Below are 25477 nucleotides of genomic sequence, written 5' to 3'. Positions count from 1 at the left end.
TGAAAATAAACAAAAACAAAAAGTTATGTGAAAACTAATCAAAGTTTCATTCCCATCAGACCAATTTCAACACGTAAAAATATAAATCACAAGCATTTGATGTGTACTTCAAAGAAATGCTCTTTCAAATTATTTGAAACATTTTCTAGTAATCATATTATCCTTATTTTTATGCGTTTTCAACGAAAATGAATCGTTTGAAGTTTCAAAATAATGAAGTAATTAATGAATTCATGAGAAGATTGCGTAATTGAACGTCGGATCAAGAGACACAGAGAATGGGCGAAATAAAGGGAGAGAGATAGAGAGAGATAGAGGGGAAGAGAGAAAACGATATATAAAGATAAAGCAAACGAGCATGAGTGAAAAAGCATAATACAAAAGCCGATGTTCGCAAAAAAAAACTACAATTAAAACGCTCCACAATTTCCAATTCTATTTGACGTATATCAAAATAATGGAAGCGTAACATCGTTTGCAAGAGCATGAAAATGAAAATTGTTTGGTGTTCTGAATTTGTGGTGGTGGTTAGCATACAAAAAATGTGGTTGCTAACGCGTTTTTTTTCGCTCGCGCGCGTTGTTCACCGGAATATGAGGAATCTCGAATATTCTTCGATTTTTATCCATCATATACACGTTGTTGTCATAGTCATCAGACCGTATGACTGATTTGCAGGCAAAAACCGAACTGAAACTACGTCAAACTTTTCGTAGTTACTTTTACAACGAGGGAGAGAAAAAAACCAACCCCAACATAAATTGAGTATGTGTGTGTGTATGCGAGCATGAGTTTGTTGAGGAAATAAACGAAAAATATAGGGCATGTTAATTACAATGGATGGTTTTAATGCACGACAAAAAAAAATGAGAAGCCTGAAATATTTGTCGCGGATGAAAAGCAATTTATTTCGACTCCGTCAAATTTTTTGGAAAAGTGTAGCAAACGAGTGAGCGAGTGTGAGAGAGTGGAGAAAAAAAGCATGATGGCAGTAAGCAACAACAATGAGTGTCGTCGAAAATTAAATTATTTCATACGGCCAGGAAATCCTCCATGGGAAGTATTCTCCCTCTCCTCCCCTTCCATTATCTCTCTCTCTCTCTCTCTCTCTCTCTCTATCCACTTTATCTGTGCCATAATATTAAGCAATAAGTTGTTTATATATTTTTGCGCTATGTGCACTCGGAGCATATGATCTGTAAAAATTGAACTGGCACTTGATAGTCGAATTTATCTGTTGGATTTTAAGCAATGTCAGTTTAATTATACCAGCGGTTTGCCATTTGCAGTCGGTCCACGTTGCCCACTTCTCTCTCTCTCTATCTCTCTCGCTGAACAAACCCATTACATCACAAATCCCATATATACACATTATCCAATGAATCATCTGTTACCATAGCTTTTTCCACATCAACACGAACGAATGGCATTAACAATGCACTCTCGATGAATTTAGTGTGTCTATTTTTAGCACAGGAGCACACAATTTTATCGCTGGCAAAATCGTTCATCTTTTTAAAAATGCATGCGCTTCCGCGTGCGCGCAATGGAAAATAAATATTTTGAGTTGTCATTCAATCTTTTGTTGATTCAGCAAATTAAATATTAATTGAAACTCCCATAAAACTCAAAATGCCATTCATTCAACACGGCGAATGGTCAAAATTTGTTGGAGCGTGTATATATGTGTCACGTACTCAGGATTTATCTATTTTTGGTTCTCACATTTTAACGAAACCTTTTTTAATGGCTAAAAATCAAGTTAAACTTTTGTCTATTGGTCGTTTTATAATGCTTTTTTCCTGCTCCAACTTTCTTTTTCACAATCCAACATATGATACGAGTTTGGAAAATAAGATCCTGTATCAATATATATATATAAGATATCGCAAACTTATAGAATCAATTTCATTTTGTTTCAATTCATTCCAATCCATTTGCGGTACAAACTTCGGAGGAGATAAAAATATAGCAAAATAAAAAGAAATAAGAATCAACCGTACGGTTTGCCGAAATAGTTTCAGACTGTCAAAATGTCTTAAATGTCACCATACATAATTGAAAACATCGCCGCAAAATCGAGCGCGCTCCAATCGGATGAGAATGCCGAAAATCTGGCTGGAAACAGTAATATTTCAGTGTTTATAACAACCAACACCTCTGCCACCACCATCGCCACCATTGCATTACATGGGCTGAATACACAGACACACACATACAGTTTGCTATATTATTTATGTATCGTATCGTATTTTTGCGTTTCATTCTGCTTTCAAATCTATTTTAGATCGGAATGGCTGTAAAATGCGAATGTCGGCAAACGGAATGTGTGTGTGTGTGTGTGAGTTCGTGTAGGGCTTAAAAATAGTTTTTGAGTTCATCATCACTGCTGGCTGCCCTCTTAATCAGGTCGGTTGAACATGAACATATCCTGATTTATAAGCTCGGGCATTAAAATGAGAATATCTCTACGTTTCACACGACCGAGTGGGCAAATGTAATAATCATCCTACCACGACGTAGTCGGGCTTAAATTATATGTAAAGATTTATGCAAAGGCAAAAGGTATAATTTCAGGTGAAAGGTGTGTAAGCTTTGTCTCTCTGGTCTACATTGAACCGTCCATATATGCATAAAAAGCATTACATTTAGCGCATTGTGCACACAGGGTAGGTGGATGTAATTAAATTTTACGCAAAAGCTTTTATATTTGTGTCAATGAATTCATCTTAATGATTTTACTGTTCGGCATCGGTTAAATAGAATTTATATGCTTCAGCATTTTATGGGCTGCAATGCATTCAGCACAGGCTTCTATTCGCACTTATTCGTTGGCTCTTCGCTCACACATCAGATGCTCATCATCGTCATTGAGTGTTCACATCAGTATGTGAGAATTGACGCATGGAAACATGTTTTGATGCGAAATATGTTGTATGCATTGTCCCATGTCCCGATTCGTTTGTTCGTTTTGGTGTTGTGTCACTGGATATGATTTGAGAGGCATAAGTGTGTTTTATTTATAAAACGTTCATATTCCTGTGGCACACGGATATTTGTTGCTATTTTTTATTTATATGTTTTCCCATTCTCGTCTTTATTAGACAGGATCCCCGTTTGATTGACAATGGCCTGTGTGATTTTGTGTGTGTGTGTGTTGTGTGTACATAAAATGGTGAAAACGCAAACAACAAAGCACTGTTGTGTCATGCTCACGTTCGGTTACCACACGTACAATGGATTCGCAATTTTCCCGATTATTGTTATTGTTATTGTTATTATTATCTAGCATAAATATTCGATGAACGAAGCGCGGCGCGCTTTATTGATTTACACGGATTCATTTTCCATCACAGTTCAAAAGCTCTGCGGCTTAGTGTCGTACCAACTACCAGCATACATTGAAGAAAAGAGAGTCAGCCCATGGCAACATACATACACAGTACAGACACACAGTGAATAGAGACGAAAGATGATGATGGGATCGGCTGTTGCCAGGACTACAATCTTTTTACTCGCACTTTGTCTGTGTATCTCTTTTGGCTGTGCCATAACAATCATACTCTCAGCCAGCCACACACATTAGATGTGCGTATGGTTGTGTGTTCGTGACACTTCAATGAGTGCATTGAATATATGTGTTTTGGTTCGGCATTTTCCGTTTTTTTCCTCCTTCCTCTTCTTCTCTTTCTGCTATGAACTAGGGAAACAGTACTGAATTTTCCATTGCCATTTGATTAGACAGGACGGAAATGTAATCGGATTCGACTTTCTTCTCTTTATAAAACATCGATAAGCATCAAAAACCTGCGATTACTGTTCGTCGGCGGCAAAGTCGTTGTGTTAACTGTTGTGTTTAACATTAGTACCATTTATGCCTTCTCTGTGTTTGTGAAGCATACAAAAAAAAATTCATTGCGATCCGATTTTGTTTACTTGTTTGAAAGCTTCACATTTACAAAAACAAATTTCTCTAGAAAATGTTGGGAGCTCACTTTCTTATCTCTGCTCTTTTTTTTTGTAGTACTTTGTTCGTTTTATGGCCAAGCCAAGTTTGAAGTGGATGAAATTCGAACCGTTTCGATAAGATCCAATACTTGAAACTATAGTATGTGCTGACGAACATACCGCATCAACTAAAGTGCTGCTAAGTACTGTTGCTGTGCGTATGTGTGTACGAGCGTTCGTTCTGTTCCACATAATCAATCAAAATTGGATATACAATATTTTCTCAGCATGTCAAATATTGTACACATGAAAAAACGTGATGCAAAAAAAAAATACTAGGAATCGTTCAAATTGCATGTGAAGCTGTCGTTTGATTTCCCATAGCGGTTGATGTGAATACCAGTCAAATGCCACCAAAATTTACAATGATGAGGTGCTGTGATAACAAAAACAACAACAAGAGCAACAGCAGCATCAGTAGTAGCAACACCAACCAAGGCGATAATGATGTTATCTTTCGAATTTTACCGTTCGAAGCGGTAGCAAGGAGCAGCAGCAGCAGCTTCAAATCATCATGATCAAAATGTTGGAACAATTGAGAGGTGATGCGGTGTATGGCATCGGAAATCGAATTGTTGAAATTTAAATTTTCTACAGAAGTTCACCTACAAATCTCGCACATGAAAAGTCTTGAGTTGCGTATTGCGCAACGAGAACGAGAAGCACCGCAAGCCATATCAACGAGATAAATTTAAATGAGTTTAACTCCATTATATATGTACTTTTTGGCGGTATCTATGTATATAGATCATATGATGACTGCCGTTTCTTTTGCACAATACTCACTAAAACCATATATGGAGGCCATTACCGAACAGAATCAAAAGTCTGATTCGTTTAATGCGGTTTTTTTTGCTCTTGTTTTTTCGTTTTCTCCTCCTCCTTCAGTTTTCTTTTCACCAAAATGAAGAATTGGGCTTTAATTATGCTGAAGATTCATTTTCACAGCGGCTGATAAAACGTCAAGTGCCTTACTGGAACGCACAAGAGTGTATGAGCAAGCGAGAAATATTGTAAACTGAACAACAACTTGACGAACGTAAATCCATACGTAATGGAATTTTTGGTATTGTTTTCGTTGAGTTCGGTTTCTGATGTGTTCTTTTTTTTCTCTCTCTCTTCATGACATTTCGATTTAAACTTGTAACAAAGTTTGCCATTTCACCAGCACTACTGCTGGAATTGCGATTTATTCTCCACTTCTGCTACTTCTTCTTCTTCTTCTTCCTATTCATTATTTTCCTCTTCTCATTTCCATGTTCATGTTCGTTTCTTCGGCTTTAATATATATATCATGTTCATAACTTTTTGAACGTGGATCGAAGCTCTATTGACTTGGATCTTCGATGTACTGTACATTGTATACTGTACATGATGCGAGGGTGGAAGCAAATAGACATAGCAAATAATCGATTGGGGAGCATTTTTCGGCAGTTCATCAACTCTCTTGTTGCGATATTCGTGCTACAGAGAGGAAAGAGGGAGAAAAAAAGGGAAAATAGGATACTATCCGCTTTTTTATTAGTTTGGTTTACAAATTGAAACTAATCATTCTCAAACGTTGCATGTTTATTCAACATTTAAATTGTGTTTGCAAATTTTGTAGTAAAATGTTTGCAAAATGTACAAATTGCACAGTGGATGTGTGTGTGTGTGTAAAAATTCAGCACATTTTCTCCCATTTCCGTTTGCTTTCGTGCAAACCGAGCGTGTTTTATTAAATTGTGCAAAGTGCATGTACAAAAGCATATTATTATACCACACGCTGCGTTGGCTTTTCGACAATGTTTTTTTCTCTCTCTTTCTCTTACTCCATTGAATATTTCCATAAATGCCATTCATATTTTGTTCACACGTTGTAATGCATGTTGTCGAGGGAAAAAAAGCTTGAAAAATATCGAGCAATTTTTTTTCATCACACGTCATTGGGTGCTTCGTTTATTGCGATCCAAAATATTTAGCTCGATTTTTTTTTTCATTTCCAAACGAAATTCAATCAATGCCACTAGATAGCTTGACAGCGCTACAAAAGAGAGGAAAAAATTTCAATGAATTCGTTTGAATGAATGAATTTGTCTCGGAATTTCTTTTGGCGCATTTTCGCATTTTACGAATTTTCTTTCGACTTAGGACCACGAATGCGCAAGCATTCGACCATGGCATAGCACAATCGATACATGGGCGAGAATTGAATGAACACCGTCATGTAGATTGTAATCCGGTTAATGAGCTGAAATATAGAAAGTGCAACTTGGATTTAATTCAATTTGTAGAAAAGGGTTTGCCATGCATTGCCGCCATTCATCGTACTTGCAGCATAGTTTCTTGGCTGATTTCAAACAATCCTTTGGCGTGGAAAGTGATGGGCTGATGAAAACTATCAAAGAAAATGGATTCCACCTGTGAAAGGAAACATCGTGTTCACGTTGCGCACAGCCGAATGCATTTATGCTTGTGATACCTGAGACGCAGTTTTTGTGTCGTTCCAGTGGAACTTAATTGAACCCATGTAATAGAGCACTTTCTTTTTCTACTAATTAAAGTACAAATTAAATAAATTTGCTAGCAATGAGTAGTTAACTTTGCACGTTTACCCGCTTTTTGCAACCGAGCACCACGAAAAATACGCAAAAAGTAATGAACATCAAACGAAGAATCCAGAAAATGTAATCTGTGCTTGAAAAGAGACTCCGGCGTTTTGTTTATCTTCTTTATAACATAAACGTCGTTACTTTGAGTTTAACTCACCAATCATGTTGACGATATCAAAGCGATTGTACCATATCCAGTAGACCCAATTGAGCTCAGTCAGAATAAGACCGAATAAAAATGAAATAGTTGCTGCGTTAGACCAACCAAACACTGAATTGAGCTCTTCACTCAGTTCACATGCTAGTTGATAGTATTCAAAAATCCGTTTCAAATCACTTTGATTTCCACTATTTTCTCTCTTGTCAATTTTGTACATGGAACAGTGACTACTTTGTGCTGCATCTCTTGCCAATCCTTCAATCGTTTTCAGTTCATTTTCAACTAGCTCCAAGTAAAATAAATAGTACAAGACACGATTTCGGTATTGTCTTGTCACAATTTCATAGGTAAACCAGAAATGTGGATAGTTTATGAACAGCGAACCGTTGTGGTATGAGTAGAACATAAGATACAACGTTGATGTTATCGACCCAAATATAAAGAATGCAAACTTCTTCAGGTAGCTTTGTAGTCGAAATGATTGTCTTGAGCGATAGCTTTGTTCAATTTTCTGAAAAACATGCCAAAATCTACGTTGTCGTTTCCGTTTGAAGTAGGATTCAGTGACGGACAAAAAGCAAACGAACAATATACCACCCAACTTGATAACATCGTTGACATGGCCAAGTTCATCGTCTGTGGGTCGTTTGAGAAATGCTACAATTGACCAGGCAGCAAAGAAATCCATTACAATGTGCAGCACAAGGATGACTAAGTAGCATTCATCAGATCTTCTTTGTGTCGTTTGAAACTCCGTACAAAAGCCCCAGCAATCGAAATATCTTAAAATGAAAACTATCCACTTTGGTTCCATAGTTCGCTCAACTATTTTCTTCCATCGGTAGGAAGCTAAGACTTGAATGACAACTGTGGCGACACGAGCGCCCTCAATTTCAATAGGAAAATCAATGTAATTTCGTAATTTTTCTCTGAACTAAACAGCGCGCCAATTTGAATTTTGTTGATGCTTCCACCCTATGTTTTCTTCCAAATGAAGTGCTCTATAAATAACCTTTCACCAAGCCCCGACCAACCAACTATCAGCACAGCAATGAACACACTAACTGCAAGTGACCACTCAAACTAATTTATTGATAATTAAATATCGAAACCATCCAGGCGCTGTGTGTATATATGTGGATGCGGACGCAAAGTAAATGTAATGACATCAATTGGAAATTAAAATGTAGCCTTGCTCTTTAAATTGCATTAAATCGATTACAAAAACAATTACTAAACCGAACGAGACACAATATGGCAATCAATTTCGACGAAAAGATAAATATTTATCAAGTCGTATATTGCATTAAAGTCAATACGGCTTGCTTGAACGAAAGAGGAGCACAATGAATGGAACATGGCAATAGAAATAAATGGAAAATTATGATTGTCTCAAGGACCCAATAACAAAATGAATGCCAAGACATAGCAAATTTGTATGGATATTTTATGAAATATGAACCATATTTTGTTGACATTTCTAGAGCGATGAATTCATTGGAACGAATCATTATTATAAAAATATGTCGCAATTGAGAAATTCGTCAACATTTTTTTCCGCTGCACAGGCATTCCAATTCATTTTGAGATGAAGATTTATTTGGCTTCGAAACGAATATTTCAAGCAATCTTCTTGTTGTGTCTTTTGTTCTGCGAAAAAAAAGCCTCAAGACTTGTTTGCGATAACGACATAGACACTACTCTATCGCACCACTCAAACTTATCATATAAAAATAATAAATGACAAACAATGATGATCTGTCAATCATGGCACTGATTCGATTTTTTTTTTGCCAATTCACCGGAAATACTCTGATACACACGTCAAGTGAGTATCTAATGAGATATCGGATTGTACAACACGAGAGTCCAATTTGTAGTGGAAGCGGCTTTGATAAATCCAAAATTCTCTCTACGTTTCTCTTACCTCAGATTTCATTTTTCGCTCGTTTCCTTTCAATTTCTTTTTCATTACTTCTCTCTTTCTTTATCACTCTTCCTTCAGTGATAGTGTCTCAGTGAGACACTGCCTCACTCTATCGCCAATCGTTTTCGATTCGCATTGATTTATTCCATATTGTTCTTGTTCAAATACAAACATGACAAGGTGGACAAAGGAATTTCGGTGCTTAATTTCCGTTTTGGCATATTTAGAACAATAGCAATTATAGTCAGCAATTTTTTCGACCCAGTTCGCCATCATGTTGATTAAATATTGATAGAGAAGAGTCTGTTGTTGTGGAATGTAAAGCGAATTTTGGCCGTTGCTCATGTTTTAATAGCCTGCGGAAATGTTTTGCTCCCCTCTGTTGTTGTTGTTTGTTCGATATAAACAATCGGCGGCAAGCGAATACTTTAATTCGAGAAACTATTCCACGTTTTTGTGTGTTTGTTAGCGTGGTCGAAATTTTTTTCATGTCGACTTGTTCGTCTTCCCCGTAGCTTAACCGTTAGTTTGCCTCAAAAAAATAAGATTCAGCCAAAAAAATACCTACCTCTCCCAACAAAAACCCACAGCAAATGAAATCCGGGGAAAATCTGTCCATTGGTTTCGAAGGCGATTTTATATTGTAAAATCAATATTCCAACCTAATTTTTGTCACAAACTGCTGCTGGGATTTTATTCAGGGCACTAAGATCTACAACTTTTACCAAGACATCAGCCATTGAAAAGGCATTCTGGGCCAGTTACAGCGTAAAATGACCGAAAAAATGGCAAATTTTCGGCATTTTTTGCATTTTTTGCTCTACGGGTCACCCAGACGGTAAACTTTTGTTCAGTTTTTGACTTGTGTCGTGTAGCTACAACCTGTACAAATATTTTGGTACTTGTCAGATTGCGATTTGGATGAAATTCGGTGTCAATTGAATCAGACATAAATGACAAAATTCAGGCCAAAATGAGCAAATCACGACTACGAGCTTCGATTTGACAAATAAAAGCAAGCGATATCTACCTTTTCTGCCTTTAGGCATCTAGTATGATCCCTTACAAACATTTTAAGTACCTACATGACCAAATCGAGTGATCTTTTCACATATTTCTGGCCTCATATTCGATTTCAACTCCCAAAAAATTAACTTTTGACCAAAAAATCCTTAAGTATAGGCTTTTTAGGGGTGGTGTCTTGGCACAAAGTTATTTTTTCTCGAAAATATGGGGAGCTTACCCAGACAAAAACTCTCAAAATTGACTTTTTAAGGTACCTCCCCAACAAAAATTGATATTTTCATAGTAAAATCCATGAAAAACGTATATTTTGTTGGGGAGCTACCTTAAAAAGTCAATTGGTAAAAGTTGTAGATCTTAGTGCCCTGAATAAAATCCCAGCAGCAGTTTGTGACAAAAATTAGGTTGGAATATTGATTTTACAATATAAAATCGCCTTCGAAACCAATGGACAGATTTTCCCCGGATTTCATTTGCTGTGGGTTTTTGTTGGGGGAGGTAGGTATTTTTTGGCTGAATCTTATTTTTTTGAGGCAAACTAACGATTAAGCTACGGGGAAGACGAACAAGTCGACATGAAAATTTTTTGGACCACGCTAAGTGTTTGTTCGCATCGAAACAAACTAAAGAACAGGCGAAGTTGAAGTGTTTAGAGTGAATGAGTGAGTATTTCAGTATCATGGATTAATGTGCTTTACACTTTTTATTCGAATGATTCACGAGCAAGTTGAATAGCCAAAGGCAATGTAATATAACTAATTCATATTTATGTATCCAGAAAAAAAATGTGCTATGATTTTTCGAAGTAAAAAAGAAACCGAAAGCGCAGCAATAAAAGTTTATTATATCGCTATTAAAAATTCAGACTTCTTTCTTTTTCGGTACGCAGAGGGGAAGAACTCGGCGAAAAACGTGCATGTTTTGTGTGTGTGTGTATATATAGCGAAGGAAAAGGCGACGGAACGAACGATAGATAGAAAGACAGAAAAAAAGCAGCGGAAAACTGGATTGAAATGCCATGAGGAAAAGAGAAAGGTATGGAAAATAAAACAAAGTCTACTGAGAATTCGCTTGAGCAGCTCGAAATGTGTGTGTATTTTTTTGTCCCAAAGAAATCGACATTCACGTACAGACGACGCAGAACAAATAAAGTGCAAACGAGAAGTGAGTGCGAGAGTCACAGCGAGAGTGAGTGTGACTCTTTTGAATTCAAACGGAATTTGTTTTTTCTTCCTTTCTTTCTTTTTTTCGGTGCGTTGGAATGCGCAATTCGAGGACATTTCCTAACTTATTCTTTTGACAATTTAGTCGACAATCAAGCGCAAACTCCAGCCAAGTATGAAAACGAAGTAGAAGTGTGATGAAAGATTCGAAAGAAAAACAAAAGCTCCCATTCAAAATGTTATGGTGATGATTTTGGAAAAGCGTGACGAACGAAAAAAACGACCGTTATTTATGCACATATACTCATAGCGGCGGGCGAATGAACGAGAAAAACGAGGCAACAAAATACTCTTCATTTTCAATGTTTCGGGAACAGTTGCCAGGAGGCAAAGAGCGCACGAAAACACGAACGGAAGTTCATATGATGAAATACTTTATTCTTGACTTTTTCCTTCGTCGCTTTGGCATTCTCCAGCAGCATAAATTTGAATTGTCCAAAACTCCGTTTTTATGCAATATTTCAGGCATACGTGCCACAATTTTGTGTGCATGGGGTGAGACACACACGGAGCAGAGGCAATGCCATCAACTCTAAATTCACCAAATTTAATTTTGCCAAAGCCTATTGACAAACGACGATGACAGTTGATACGGTGAACAGAGCAAAAAATAATCAGCAGTTGGTAGCTTTAGCTGCACTGCAACATCCGCCTACTGAATATCAATTTATTTGGTTTTCATTTTTAAACTGTGCCACCATCGCTGCTGCCACACAGAGTGTGTGGATGAGGGCGAGAGAGAGAGAGAGCGAGAGAGCCAACCAGCGAAAGAGTAAAGAATGCGACGAAAGAGGCGATAAACTTACGTAAAGAACATTAGAGTAGAAGTCGATTAAATGGAGAACGTGCTCCTCAACCGTATGAATGGGTAAATGGTATGCTGTTAGTGAGGTAACAGATACTGATGCGAAAATTCATTCAGTCTTCTTCCCTTTTCCGTTTCTAGAAGATTTTCGCTCGCTTTCAACTGGCTGGGTGTGTATGTGTGTGTGACTCCAATTAGAATTCTGAATGAATCATAAATTAATGCTGGATCTGTGCCTAAAATACTACCGAATGACTCGGCACAAACTTGAGCACTTCCACACTTGGATTGCGTGACTTAACATAATTTTACATACACACCAGCCGAAAACTTGCGAAAAGTGTTCATTTGTGTTTGAGAAAACTTAGACAACATTTCAAGCCAAGCCAATGAGCTTACGAACTCCTTTGGAATTGCATTGATTTCGATCGTTTTCGCTCCTTCCTTTCGTTGCTATTCTTCTTTTTTTTTCATTCGCCTTCAACTCGGATTGATAATTTATGCATGTAGTAAGTTGTAGAGAATTGTGTAGAATCGAGTAGAGTACCGGGTTAAATTGGATGGGACGAACATGTTGATAGTTGTGTGAATTGCGTACATGTGAGCGTAATGCCGATGAGTGGAGTGAAACGTTACGTCAGTACTCAGTATAGTTCCGTTTTTCAAGCGATATGCCATATTAATTGAATAAAAGCGCGTCACTGGGGAGCACCTTGTCAATTGACCTGGGAACGTGTGTTCATTTCGACAAAAGCCTCAAAAACCATTTGGACACCGTTTATATTTCAGGTACATTTTGAAACTCCAATTTTTTTTCCCAGCCTGACCGAATGGTTTTCGGTGTTAAATGGAACTTACAAATTATAGTACAAAAGCAAATTTTAGTTTATCTTAATAACATCCGCATTAATCAGATGTAATATTCATAAAATAGCTCTTAGGGAACCCGAAATCGATAAATATGTCGGCATAACTAGATATTCTCCGGAAGAAAAACGAAGCGGAAAAAAATTGGTGGGGATTTTTTTTTCGCTAACATCAAAACAACCGGTGGCAGTGATTCTTTTACCTTTCACACAGTTCAAAGAGGTTTACTGTTTTTTTCCTCCACAAAAAAAAATAAACGATTTGATTCACAGCGATATTCAAATGTATGATGCCGCTATTTAGGGATAATACAAAAGTGTGCAATTTAGATAGGGATCTCTGAAAAAAATAGCACAAAACTCAACTACAAAACACATTTTTTTCGGGTGAAACGAGAATAAGCCAGTAAAGTATTTGCATGTGTTTTAGCATTAAATTTAAATTCAAATGTGTTCAACATTTTATTTTGCACGCAAACTGAATCTAATCGCTCCCAAAGTTGGAACAAAAAAAGTGAGCTTTTATCTAGAGAACTACATTTTTTCCCTTGTCTGGTGCCTACCATTTTTTTCCCTTCTTCCACCGTAACAAAATGCGATTGTAATATACAGAAGTAATTCTCTGGAGAATCACAATCTATTCCACCGCAGTTTGAAACCAATGCCACAGCTGTATTCGACAGCTCGTGTATGAATGCTAGCAGAGAGAGAGGGAGAGGGAGAGAGAGAGAGAAAAAGAAGAACAAGAATGTCGCATGCAACATGTGAATAACAAAAGGGTGTTTTGTGTTGCTTGATTCGTTAATTGTACCGTATCAGCACAATGAAAAATACATTTCGTGTTGGAAAATGATAAATAATATCCTTTTACTGTTCAAATTAAATGGATTGAAACGCGAGCTGGAAAAAAAGAGCCCACAATTAAATGAAATTTATTCATTTTTTTGTACGCGCTGCGTTGTTCGTCCTCTGCGCCGCTTGATCGTGAAAACTTTTCGATTTGACTGATGAATAAATCAAATTTTGCTTCGTATCAACCGGAAAAACCGCAAAACTTTTTTTTCTACCATCCCAAAGACATGACTCGACCAGAATAGAGCAGAAAAAAACACGCGACTGAACAAAAAAAAATGGTTTTCAAATGAAGGTTTCCGGTGTTTTGGTATATGTTAAAATATGTAGATTTTCGCCTCAAACAACGACGAAAAAAAGCACATAGAGAGTCACAAGCACACACTTTGACCGGAGTATGTGTTTTTTATGTGTGTGTTCAGTTGGCACGAGTACCATAAGCCTTTAGAGGGATATAATACAATTTTCTATTTGTCTCCAACATCGTATCGTCAAAGTGACCCGTTGTCAAATTGCCCAGTAATCGCATGTATGACCCTAATACAATATAACATTGCTTTGAGCATTTTCAAACAGCTTCTGTTCGCTTTGCGCTTCCATTCAGTTGCAGATGTCAACGCTATTCGTCGCCACTTTTCAACAAAGACTGTTGGTTGCGCTAGTTTCAACGGTTGTTCACATCTCGAACCGAAGGAGAAAAATAATTAAATTTCTCTCATGAAATAAGAAAAAGAAAACATAAACAAGATGACGAAAAAATCCATTTAAAAGATATCATTACAGGAATTTTTTCGTTTTTAAAATACAGCTTGTTTACTCCTTTGCTTTTCGACCCAGAAACTGTGCACTGCTCTTGACAAAATGCAAATTAAAACGGTTGCTACAGTCTGAAGCAACTTTTGCTCGACTCCACTCTCGCTGAGCCGAACTAAGTTTTGCAATCAGCTTCAATTAATGTCGTTCGGTAATTGCATACAATTTTAATTTCATTTCACCAATTTCACTGATTTCACCTCGAGCATCAAGTAGGAAGTTTTATCTTGAATTGATTGCCAAATTGCATGTTTTTAAAATTGGATGAAATTCACAGTGCAACTTCATCCGGCTGGAGAGAAGCACACACTCAATTTAAGTTTTTCTATTTGAAAACGAAAACAAAATAGAAAAAAATGCTGTGAGATGTGTTGGTTGGCGTCGCAAGAAGGAAAAAATTAATTGATTTTTAGCCTTTGATCTCTCTCTCTCTCGCTAGCTTTTCTCAATTGATTTTTGTATCCTATGCACGTTTACTCGCTACCATTTATATTGTGATGTAAGTGTTGACTCCGTGGTTCGGCTTACATTCACTTCTCGGTTTCTTCCATTGAAAACGTTGCGGAAAATGTATTTGCATGATAAAAACACAAACAAAACGACACGAAAGCGAACCACTCCAATCAATTGACAGATGGAATGGGCTTCGCAAATAAATTAAAATTATGTTATTTGCCCAAGTGAATTTAAAAGTAAGCGAGCGAGTGAGGGAGCGAGCGCAAGCAAAAAGTAAATTTATTTCCTTCGTTGCGTTTAGTTTGGTGTGTATTGCTGTTGCGATACGCAGGCGGCATCATCGCCAACGGTAGCGGTGTCTTCAGCGAATTGTTATATTGATGTTATTACGTTGATTACACTTCAACCAAATATTTTCATTCCCGTAATTAGACTTTGGCACGGGAAAAGTTTACTGCTTTGTTCCGATTAAAAAAGAAAACTTTTGGAAAGTGGAACTCGCTTCTTCGCTCTTTCGTTCTCTTTGCTAAAAATGAACGGTATGCTTGTCTGTCACGTTGTGCCGATGACGAAGGACAATGTAACTTAATGAGAGAGTATGTGTGCAAGAGTGGAGGAAATACAATGAGTACTCTAAGTTGAAAACAACTTCAAGTCCTTTAACCTGAGGTGTGTGTGTGTAACAATACGCTGCTGATAGACAATTTATTGAGGGGAAAAAAATTTGTTACCGAAACACTTTCGCCCGATAAATTTAAACGTTTGCCACACGTAGCGTTGTCCGTAATACAAATTCTCGCAGTCATTTTGTAACTCACTCGGATGAAATTCATTAAATTTTGTAAATTTAACCGAGAGAAAGAGAGAAATCAAAGCTCTAAAAAATATGAATCCATAGCATCCGGCTAATTGCTGTTATTTTCGCATGAAGTGGTGCTTCTTATTGTAGTCGCCTAATTTTGGGGCTTTTTTCTGCTAATGATCTTAATCCATATTTGAAAATGGTTTAAGTACGTCTTTCGGCTTTGGCACTGTCATTCACTCGTTTTCGGTAAGTGTTCTGAGTGTTCCACACTCGTATTCGGTTCAGCCCTTCGGGATTGGCAATAGATAAGGAATTGAATGTGCTGCCATTGACATAGTAACGGAAATCGAATGATGTGCGTCATGCATATAACAGAAATTGTTCACTCTTACAATTTGGTTGAATTAAACAAAACAAAAGAAAGTCAGTCGATGCGCGCGTGATGGGAACGAAGTTTTCTTTTTCTTCGGCTTTTTCTTCAAGAACTCTTTACTTGGTTCGAGTGTGTATGAGGGAGAATTAGTATGCAAAAGTGCGAATTTTCCTTATTTGCACAACATTTCCATGGAAATGTTCAGTTGGCAAAAATCTCGAGCATATTCTGTGCTTCTGTGCACGCATTCAATTCAATGTTCTAACTTATCCCTCTCTCTCTCTTTCTCTCTCTCTCTTTCTCTCTCTCTCTTTCTCAGTCTCGTTCTCTCTCTCCCTCTCCCTCTCTCTCTTTTATGTATTTATTGTGGTTAGTAAATTCTGGCTAAGTAATTCGTTGAGAAAGCTTTTCCATATTTTGCATCTAATAATCTGCAATTATTTATAATATACGCATACATAACCATACATTTGTTCAACCAAAAATGTGCTTAATATCAATGTGCTGCCGCTATTTACTTTATTATAAAGATATTTTATGGTTTGCATATGTGTTTGTAATGTTGGTGTAAAGGAGGCCAAGTGTGAGGTTTTCTTTCATTGCACTCCTCCCCTTGCGCCTCTCTTCACATTCTTCTATCTTGAAGTGTCGCACACCGGCTACCCAATATATGTTTATCCGTCATATATTTTTGGCTTAATGACTTCGCGAACATATTTACTACCACAAGCAAGTGAGAGATGGAGCGAGCGCATTTTCAAAGCAGTTTTTTCTACTCATTCTTTCCTTCTGATGCCGTACGGTAACGCAAGAAAACGGAAAATCACCGACCGAACAGCGCATATTTGTCATTAAATTCATTTCAAAACCATGAACGTTGCAATAAAATACTTGTTTTTCATATTTTGAATACACTACGATTATAGCATTTCTCGATCGGAGATGGAAATTAAGACGTAAAATGTTGTAGGGAAAACCGCATTCAAGCGTTACGAATCCAAGAAAAATCCCACTTGAAATGCTCGTTTGATAATGTGGCGAATGGAGCGATATTCACCTCTGGAATTTATTATTTGAAAGAAGAAGAAAAAACGGCTTTAGTTACCTGATTTATTGCAGCGGGGGTCGTTTATTATTTGAAATATTGTATTTCGAGACAGCGAAAAAAGTAGCACCGAATGAGCGTGCGCACGCGCCATGCAAATCCAAAACCACCGAAAAAAGCTTACGAGTGTTTCAACATCGAATGGTGTCATAAATTATCTGTTTGGAATTAAATGACAAGGAGAATCGCGTCTTTAAGCAAATAAAGGAGCGAATAATAAGACGATAATGATGGTAAAAATACTGAATGGCGACAAATACAAGGCGAAAAAAGAAAATATGATGTTATTACATGTTGCTAGGACATCGCATTACGATGTTTATTGATATAACCAACTCCGAATGTTTTCATAGGTTTTTTTTTTGTTCTACGCTAGTGAAGCGTGCGCGCACGCTCCGTGCTGACTGCAGAAAATAATTGAAAGCCATAAGCATGCATTAAATGGATCCATCGTTGAAAACTATGATCGTAAAAAATGAGAGCATCTGCCTACATCGTAAACGATGGCATATCAACCAGCCAGTACGATTATTATCGCCGAAAGGCGCCTTCAAATTGTAAATCTAGCACATCGTGTGCTTGCTCGCGCCTCTTTCGCTCGCATTTACATTTTTATGTAGTTTCATAAAATAGGCGAATGTGAATGTTCCGCGCTGCTTCTCTATTCGCTCCCTTTGCGCTCGTTCTCATTTTTTCTGTTCTTTTGTGTCGTTTGTTCGCTTCTTCTCTCGTCCTCAATATTTCGTTTAATTTATATAATTTATGAACTGAACAATTTTATGTGTCGATATTTTTATATTCGTGCACCGAACAACAACACCACCACCACCAAAAGAGAAGCAAAAAATAAAGTGCGTCTAATGTGAGTTTGTCCAGTTTCACACATACACATACGCACGATTTAAACGAATACGAAAATATGTTGTACGGAAAATTTATTGTCGAATAAAATATTATACATCCCGATGTAAAAGCAACTTTTGCTTAGTCAAGCCGAATCGATTTCGGCGGCAAAACCAACGTATTTCGTCATGAAGTCATGCATTAGGAAGCGGGCAAGCGCGCTCTCTTCAAAATCGTATAAATCCAACTACAACGAATGTGAAAATCGCGAAAAATTGAGAACCGAGATCAGACATATAAATCAATTAGAGAATAAATATATCCAGCGAAGATGCGAGAAGAAACGGAATGCCATGTGAAAATGTGTGTCGTAGCTCGTAATGAAGGCAAATCTCAAGCAACTGAACAAAAAAAGGCAACGAATAATAAATACAACGGAGAAAAAACAACACTGTTCAAGATTGAAAACAAAGGATGGTTTTCAAAATTACTACATCGAGTTAAACCCAGTGTTTTTTTTTGGCCTCAGTCCGCCAATCAAAATACGAAGCTGAAGAGAGAAAAACGCACATGATTACAATGATTTAGAGAGCGTGAAAGAATCGTGTTTGTTACAGCAAAATAAAGCAATCCCATCATTTTTTTTCGGAGTATGAGCGAGAATCATATGCATTATTCCATTATTGTTATCATTCGAAGACAGCTCATATCTCATTCGGTGTATGCATGTATGCTCGCATCATACACACACACACTACTCAATGCTGGAATTCAGTCAGGCAGGCAGGCAGTCAGTTTCGTAAGAGAATCCATTTGTTAAATGGAAATGATTGTGAGCGTCTGAACGCGAATGACTTTGCCTTGTCATATGGAGCTAATTTCTATTCTTCGTGTGTTATTATTCTTTGTTTGTATGTTCAACGGGACGGATATGACGTGAGCCATGCATATATATACTCTGACGGCATCGAAAGAGTTTTCAACGACGGCGACGACGACGATAATGATAATGATTCCACGAAAATGTGTTGGCATTTTAAAATTAATAAATAAACACTATTTTCTGAAATTCGTGTACTTATTTCACTTCGTAGTAAATAAAGTAGGTACTCATCGTTCAGACTTGTTGGCGTGTGTGTGTGTGTATGTGTTTTGCATTAAATCTTCGCTCCCTCCACGCATCACTTCGTGTATGTGTATGACAACATCAAGTGTGAGCTGAATTCAGTTCGCATCTGCAACGTACCAAAATTTACATAAACCATTTTGTTGCTCGTTGATTTGCGTGCGCGCGTGTACGATGATTTTTGGTGTGGGGGTGGAGTGGTAGTGGAGAGGCATTGGCAAAGTGGAAGAAAACAAGGCCGAATAAAATGAAATTCAAATCGTAATATGCGGCGAACAAGGAACAGATGAGAGAGAGAACACATACTATGCTAAAATTTCGTTTTGAGGATCAAAATTGGTGATAGCTCGCTCAAACTACGTACATTTTGATTGCTTCGCTCAAGTCAACGACTTTGGTTTGAGCGAAATTTTTTCATCAAAATTCTTGTGCTCTTATCATCCTCGTTTTTTTTACATCATTTTGTTCTTGTTCACAAGCGCACAGAGAACAAATGGCTTGAGAAAAAAACGAAAACATTGCCGATTTGTGTTCTATTTGTAAACGAAGTAAAAAAAACACAAACACAAATTTGTGTACATGGCACACGCACATATGCAAGCGATATGAATTTGCCAAATCGAATGATTTGTTTTGCATGCTCATGTCGTACATCACGTTCTCTGAATTATATACATGTTGTTTGCCAAATGAAAGGAATGTCATTTTTCTCGATATCAATTTCTATCAATTTGTACCGAGAACGGTTTTTTTTTTCTCTCTCCGATATTTCATCAAATGTTATACAAATCACAAACATTTTCTTTGTTGTTGTGTTGTTTTCACTGCTTCTTATGGGATTTTACGATGTTTCATTTTGTCGTTTTTTCTTCTTTCCATTGAAAATGGTTTATGGCTTTTTTCTTCTACTCAGTTCTAATTTAGAATCGCAAGCTTTGTGTAAACAGAACCTAGTTTCAATTTTTAGCGACCCGATGTAAATTGAATTGAGCAGCCCTTAAATGCATGTTGTGTGTGTGTGTTTTTTTTCTACGCTGCTCTCTTCCGGATTTTCCATTTTAATCTGCCAGTTTTAGCAAATGCTTCGAGCAACAAGCAGAGATTATTCAGCAGCAGAAGAATAGGATGAAAAAAATGCCAGCAAATACACAGAAAAAGTTAAAGTTCGAAATGAAATCATGACTTTCAATTTTATTTGTTTTTCTTATTCTATACACGGGGCTTAAGCCCCAATGTGATGTGACCATCTTGTGAATACTTAATTTGTGTGTGTACGTAAATTGTACACGTAGCCAAAGGAAATTGAAATATGCCACAAAATGTCTGCTTTGCATTTTACTCGAATCTAATTAAAAGTCAGCGTAAAATGCTAATACAATTTCCACCAATCGGCAACCTGCTTTTCATCTTCCTCGTCACCGTCTCCGTCTTACCGACGAATGAAATTGATATGAAAAACTACGAACCAACTAGCTCGGTTCGTGTGCATCGCCACAATGGCTTTGGTCATAACAGTTTTGCTGATGTGCTTCCTTTTTATTCGGACTGTTAAAGGTAGGTGGTGGCAGCGGTGATAGTGTTGCTGTTGTTAGCGAACACTAAAAGCCATTTATTAAATACATCCAATTTGCTTTGGTACCATCGTTGCGCTTTACAGAACGTTAGTGCGTGTATGGCTGTTTGAGATAGAGATAGAGAGAGAGAGAAAGAGTGTGTGTGTGTGCCTGGGAAAAGATATTTTTCAACAGGTCGACGCCTCACTTCCGACCCGTGGTCCGTGTGTGCCAGCCAGGATGTTCTGTTGGTGCTATTTAGCAAAGTTAGCAGCCAATTTCGAATTCACTTGCAAACGGAAGAATGAGTCGCCAGTTCATCCGTAATGTGTGTAGATAAACGCGCGCGTGTCCATTTCAACCAGCAACCGAACAGTCTGATTTTCATATCAACACAAAATGAATGCAAATAATCGTAAATATAACGAATGTCATTTCCAGGACATGCTTTTTCTTTGTGTCTCTTTTTTGTATGTTCATGACAACAGCAAGGGCACAACAAAAAGCTAAACAACAATGGCAGAAGTAAATGTAGAGGCAAAAAAAAAAGAATCAACTCCCAAATCCAAGCCATTTACATTTTAATCGGATTTTCGTTTGATTGTCGAGCTTTAATTAAATATCTTCATTTGTTCGAGCATTGGATTTAATTGAGAAAGTCATTTTTTTTCTCCATTCATTCATTTTCATTTTGTCCGCCTTCCCCTGATAAAAATCGAAACGAAAACAGTTCATTGGAAAGTGAATCTTTGATCAGCATGACCACCGAGTGAAAAATTCTGAGTGAAAAATTGATTGACTTGAGGGCAATCCATCCTTTACTCGGTCTCACCGTCGTCGTTCTCCCCCACAAAATGCTTTCCATCAAATTATATTGTGTCTTTTGGAGTGCACAAATCCGAAAATGCTGATATTATCAGAAGTATCAACACCAGCAACAACAGTAACAACGACAACAATATTCACCACCAGCAGCACAATGATACGCGTGGGATGGGGATTGAGCGTGAGATTGTTCAATCTGATATTTCGCTGCGAAAATTGAAATTGAATAAAATAAATGCATTTTTGGTGGATGTGATCCAATCTGAGCAGAAATTGTACACGATATGATTTTGAACGACAAAAGTGGCCCACGTTGGAGCGCGTCGAAAAATCATGCGACAGCATTTTTGCATCATTTGCATTTTCGGTTGTGATTCGGATATGTCGTTGACGTTGAATAGTACATGTGTTGTAATATTCATACGGTGTTATGTTGCTTGTGTGGATCGTCGTCGTCGATTTCGTGCGACAGAATAATATTGAAGCAATTCATACACACACATACACTCGCACAAATACACAATACGTGCTAAATAGATGTGAGTTTGTTTCGCATACACTTCGTGCCTCCCTCTCAAATTTTTATATATATTCGTGTGCCATAACCATAAAAATAAAAGAAGCGCATTTAAAGACAAAAAAAGCCCCATTTTGTGTGCGTCGACGAATTGTGTTCCTGTTTCCTTGCTGACAATCACGAATGATTGATGCACAGAGTTAGAACAAAAAATTCTTCACCGAAAAAAAAGAAATGAAGAAGAAACAACATCACAACGCGGATCTAGCAAAAAAAACAAACAATCACACTTTTGCCACGTTGTCGCGTTGTATTTGTAAATGCGTGTTCAAAATACCGATGTCTAAACACAGAAAGTACATTTTATTGTATATTTGCTTGGAAGATCAAATTGAAAATGTTTAGCAGTGACTAAGTGTTTCGAGTAACAAATGAATATTGATTGTTGAAAAATGTTTCGACGGCGTACATTTTTCATTCCGGTGGACAGAGAGCATCAAAAACGACGATGACACACGGTAAGCAAATATTTCTCTCGCTCTTTCGCTTTCTCGTTCAACGAGGGCTTTTTACGAGCATTTTACATCTCACAGATTTCACATTCATCATATATGTTCCCACGACGTATTTTTTGATTCGTCGGGTTGGTTCGCTTTTTATTTCTGTGCGTGCGTCAACTGTCAAAATTTGTCGTGAATGCAAAAAGATATCAATCAATATATCCAAGTTATGAGCGGCATCACACATCAAATCCCGTCATTGCCACCATCACCATTGTTGTCGTCGTCGTCGTCTTTGCAGCCGCCGCCAACGCCATCAAGTTGCTGCTCATCAATGTGACTAAAACATATTCCATATCTCATCCACCATGAAATGTCACATAAATGATTCATACACTCTCGTCTCCTTAATGATACATGCTCTATGTGTGTGTGATGTGTGAAAAGAGAGGGCCTTATGAAGCAGAGGTTCAATGGTTCCAAAAATGTGGTGCAAATTTTTCATGTGGACAACAACCGAATGGCAAATTATAACGGGGAAAGTTGTTGACTTTTGCTTGTGCTTCTCAAATATCTCTTTCTCCATCTAACTCTATCAATCTGTCGACACGGTCTCTATCACTCTCTCACTCTGTCGCTCACTTTTTCGTAATGAGATTTCATGTAATTTGATTCCTGTCCTAATTACTTTTTCTCGCCTCGAGGCTCGATTGTTAGAGTGACAAAAGGGAACTATAAAATGCTAATGAATTCATTTTATGTCACACGAAGCGTGTGCGCGCGCGAAAACCGTTCTCTATGTTTCCATCGTAACTCGGCTATTACCCTCGAATTTTTCGACTCGAAATAGTTCAACATCAAACGACTAAATGCATACGATCGTTGTTGACTATCAACTCTTTTTCATCGTGTACGCATCGTCTATTTTAGACGACACGGGACCATATAACAATATTTATTTTATCGACAAATTGGTCGACGCTGGAAATCTCGTGTACGGGATTGCACAATTTTAACATACAACAACACAACCTAATCGGATTTTGAACCCAGCAACGAATATGTCTCTTATTCTATTCTCAGCTCTCTCTTTTTTGTCATCGGTTAATTCTCAAAGCGTTTTATGCGGATGAAATAATAGCGGCCGAAAATTCAAGTGGAATACAAACTTAAAGAAGAAATGCCTAATTTATTCATCGATTGTTTTGGGGGAATCGTTGCAAAATTTCAAGCAGATGATAGATTCCGGGTGGTGGACGACGGTGTGTGTGGTTCTTCATTTCAGCGGCATGGATTAGTATGATAATTGAAAACTAAATTTCACTCAAATCGACGGCTATTAGGCCGACCCAAAAGTGCCGCGGTCTCACCCATCCATTTTCCAACAATCTAAGCATGAAGCCATTCAAATTCCAATTACATTCACAACTGGGCCCTTGAATATTTTTCAAGCGATTAATAATTTCGGCATCAGTGAGTATTTACTTCCTTTTCTCGCTTTGTTAAGTCGAATTTTGTCGATGGAAACGCTCGCTCAACTTGATTTCGCTCGAAAAGAGACCGTTTATCATTCGAAAAGACAGCAAAATTTCCATTTAATTATGTATCTGATGGCGATGGTGGCTGCCACCGTACAAGCAAACTTCTTTCATCGCAATTCGACACAGCACCGCAATTTGCCATTGTTCGTTTGTAAATATATTTTATATTTACTATGCAAACACTCTTAATTATTAAGAATAATTATGATGAAATTCGGCGCGGTATTCGAAGCGGAAAAGCTACTTGGGAAATGGATCATGCGTCATTAATAACATTGCATAGATATTTTGTTACAATGGGATTAGAGCTGAATAATGAGCCAGAAGTAAAAAAAAACTTGATACCGAAAGGGATATCGCACTTTTGTCACAGTACACCACGTACCATGGATTTCGTTGTGTGTGAGATAGAGAATAATGCGAACCAGTGACAAAGCACAAACAATAATCATTCCGTTCGATTTTACCCTTTAACAGTTCGTTTTAATGTTGTTGCTGTCGGCTCTCACTCTCTCTTGCTCTATATTCTCGGCTTTAATTTACTTAGAGACTGGTATGCTATTGAACGCATGTTTCGAGCGTTGAACGTTTTCTGTCTGATTGTTCAAAGCATTAAATAGCTTATCCATGGATACGGTTACGCTTTATTGAATTGCTGAAACTGGTGAAATGGAAAGGAGGGCGATTTTGTTTGAGAAGTGAGCGAGCCCGAGAAAAACAGCGATAAAGAGCGATAGAGAGAAAGACGACCTAACCGAATGTGCGGATCGATAAAAGCGAACGCACGGCAAATGGTGCAAACCATCGACAAAAAGGTGGAAAATATAAAATGAAAATAATTTTACCGTGGAACGAGAGACAAAAATTTCTCTATCTCTCTCTCTCTCTCTCTCTCTCTCGGCTTACGGGGCTTATTAATCGATTCATATATTCGCATTTTGTCCAATGCAAATTCGAGAATGGTGTGCGAGCGAATGATTATATTTCATGGCGATGCCGAAGCGATGCGATGTGCCATGGCATGCTCTATGTTATTCCAATGGGCGCTGCTATAATGTCTGGCAGTTATCATATTAAAATGGAAAGTCGAACGGTAGAATGATGCGCGTATGTTGTCTGCCTCTAATATATATAAAAAATACTTAGCATTCTAAGCGCGAGATGCTCTGCCACGCAACAACATTGTTCGTTTATCACCATCAACACTACCACCACCTCCACCACCACTGCCATTGCCACCGCCGCCCGAAAATGAATGTGCCGTCTCTTTGGTGCTATTCTTCTGCGCCATTCACACACAAGCATTCCCTCGTGATAACACACAGGTAAATCAAATACGTTGAGATTAAGGCATGTCTCGCAAATGCGTGAGAGATAGCAGCGAATGAGAGAGAGAGAGAGATAGACAGAAAAAGCACAGAAGAGAGAGGGAGAATGTGATAGCAGAGAAGAGGACCAAACGTTATCTTAATGCTATATATATAACGAAGGTGTGCAAAGACAACACAAGCATCGCATCCACTTCAAAATATCGCATTTATGTTATGCTCCAATGATTCTGTACT

General features: G+C 37.7%; 2 protein-coding genes across 3 annotated transcripts in view; both read right to left on the bottom strand.

The window, feature by feature from the left end:
- Window positions 1-25477, bottom strand: part of LOC129565238 (probable G-protein coupled receptor 158) — a 56632-nt gene that overhangs the window by 21117 nt on the left and 10038 nt on the right. The window lies entirely within an intron of this gene.
- On the bottom strand, window positions 5614-7895 carry LOC129565239 (uncharacterized). Its single transcript, XM_055439892.1, has 5 exons — window positions 6757-7895; window positions 6603-6679; window positions 6470-6538; window positions 6319-6408; window positions 5614-6238 (listed from the first exon to the last, which is right to left on the bottom strand). The coding sequence occupies exons 1-5, from the start codon at window positions 7571-7573 to the stop codon at window positions 6116-6118; spliced, it is 1176 nt and encodes a 391-aa protein (XP_055295867.1). The 5' UTR covers window positions 7574-7895; the 3' UTR covers window positions 5614-6115.

Source organism: Sitodiplosis mosellana, unplaced genomic scaffold, assembly GCF_009176505.1.
Source record: "Sitodiplosis mosellana isolate CC-2019 unplaced genomic scaffold, AAFC_SMos_1.0 Smas_scaffold_2, whole genome shotgun sequence".
Lineage (NCBI taxonomy): Eukaryota > Metazoa > Arthropoda > Insecta > Diptera > Cecidomyiidae > Sitodiplosis > Sitodiplosis mosellana.
This window is presented reverse-complemented; position numbering and strand designations above follow the sequence as displayed.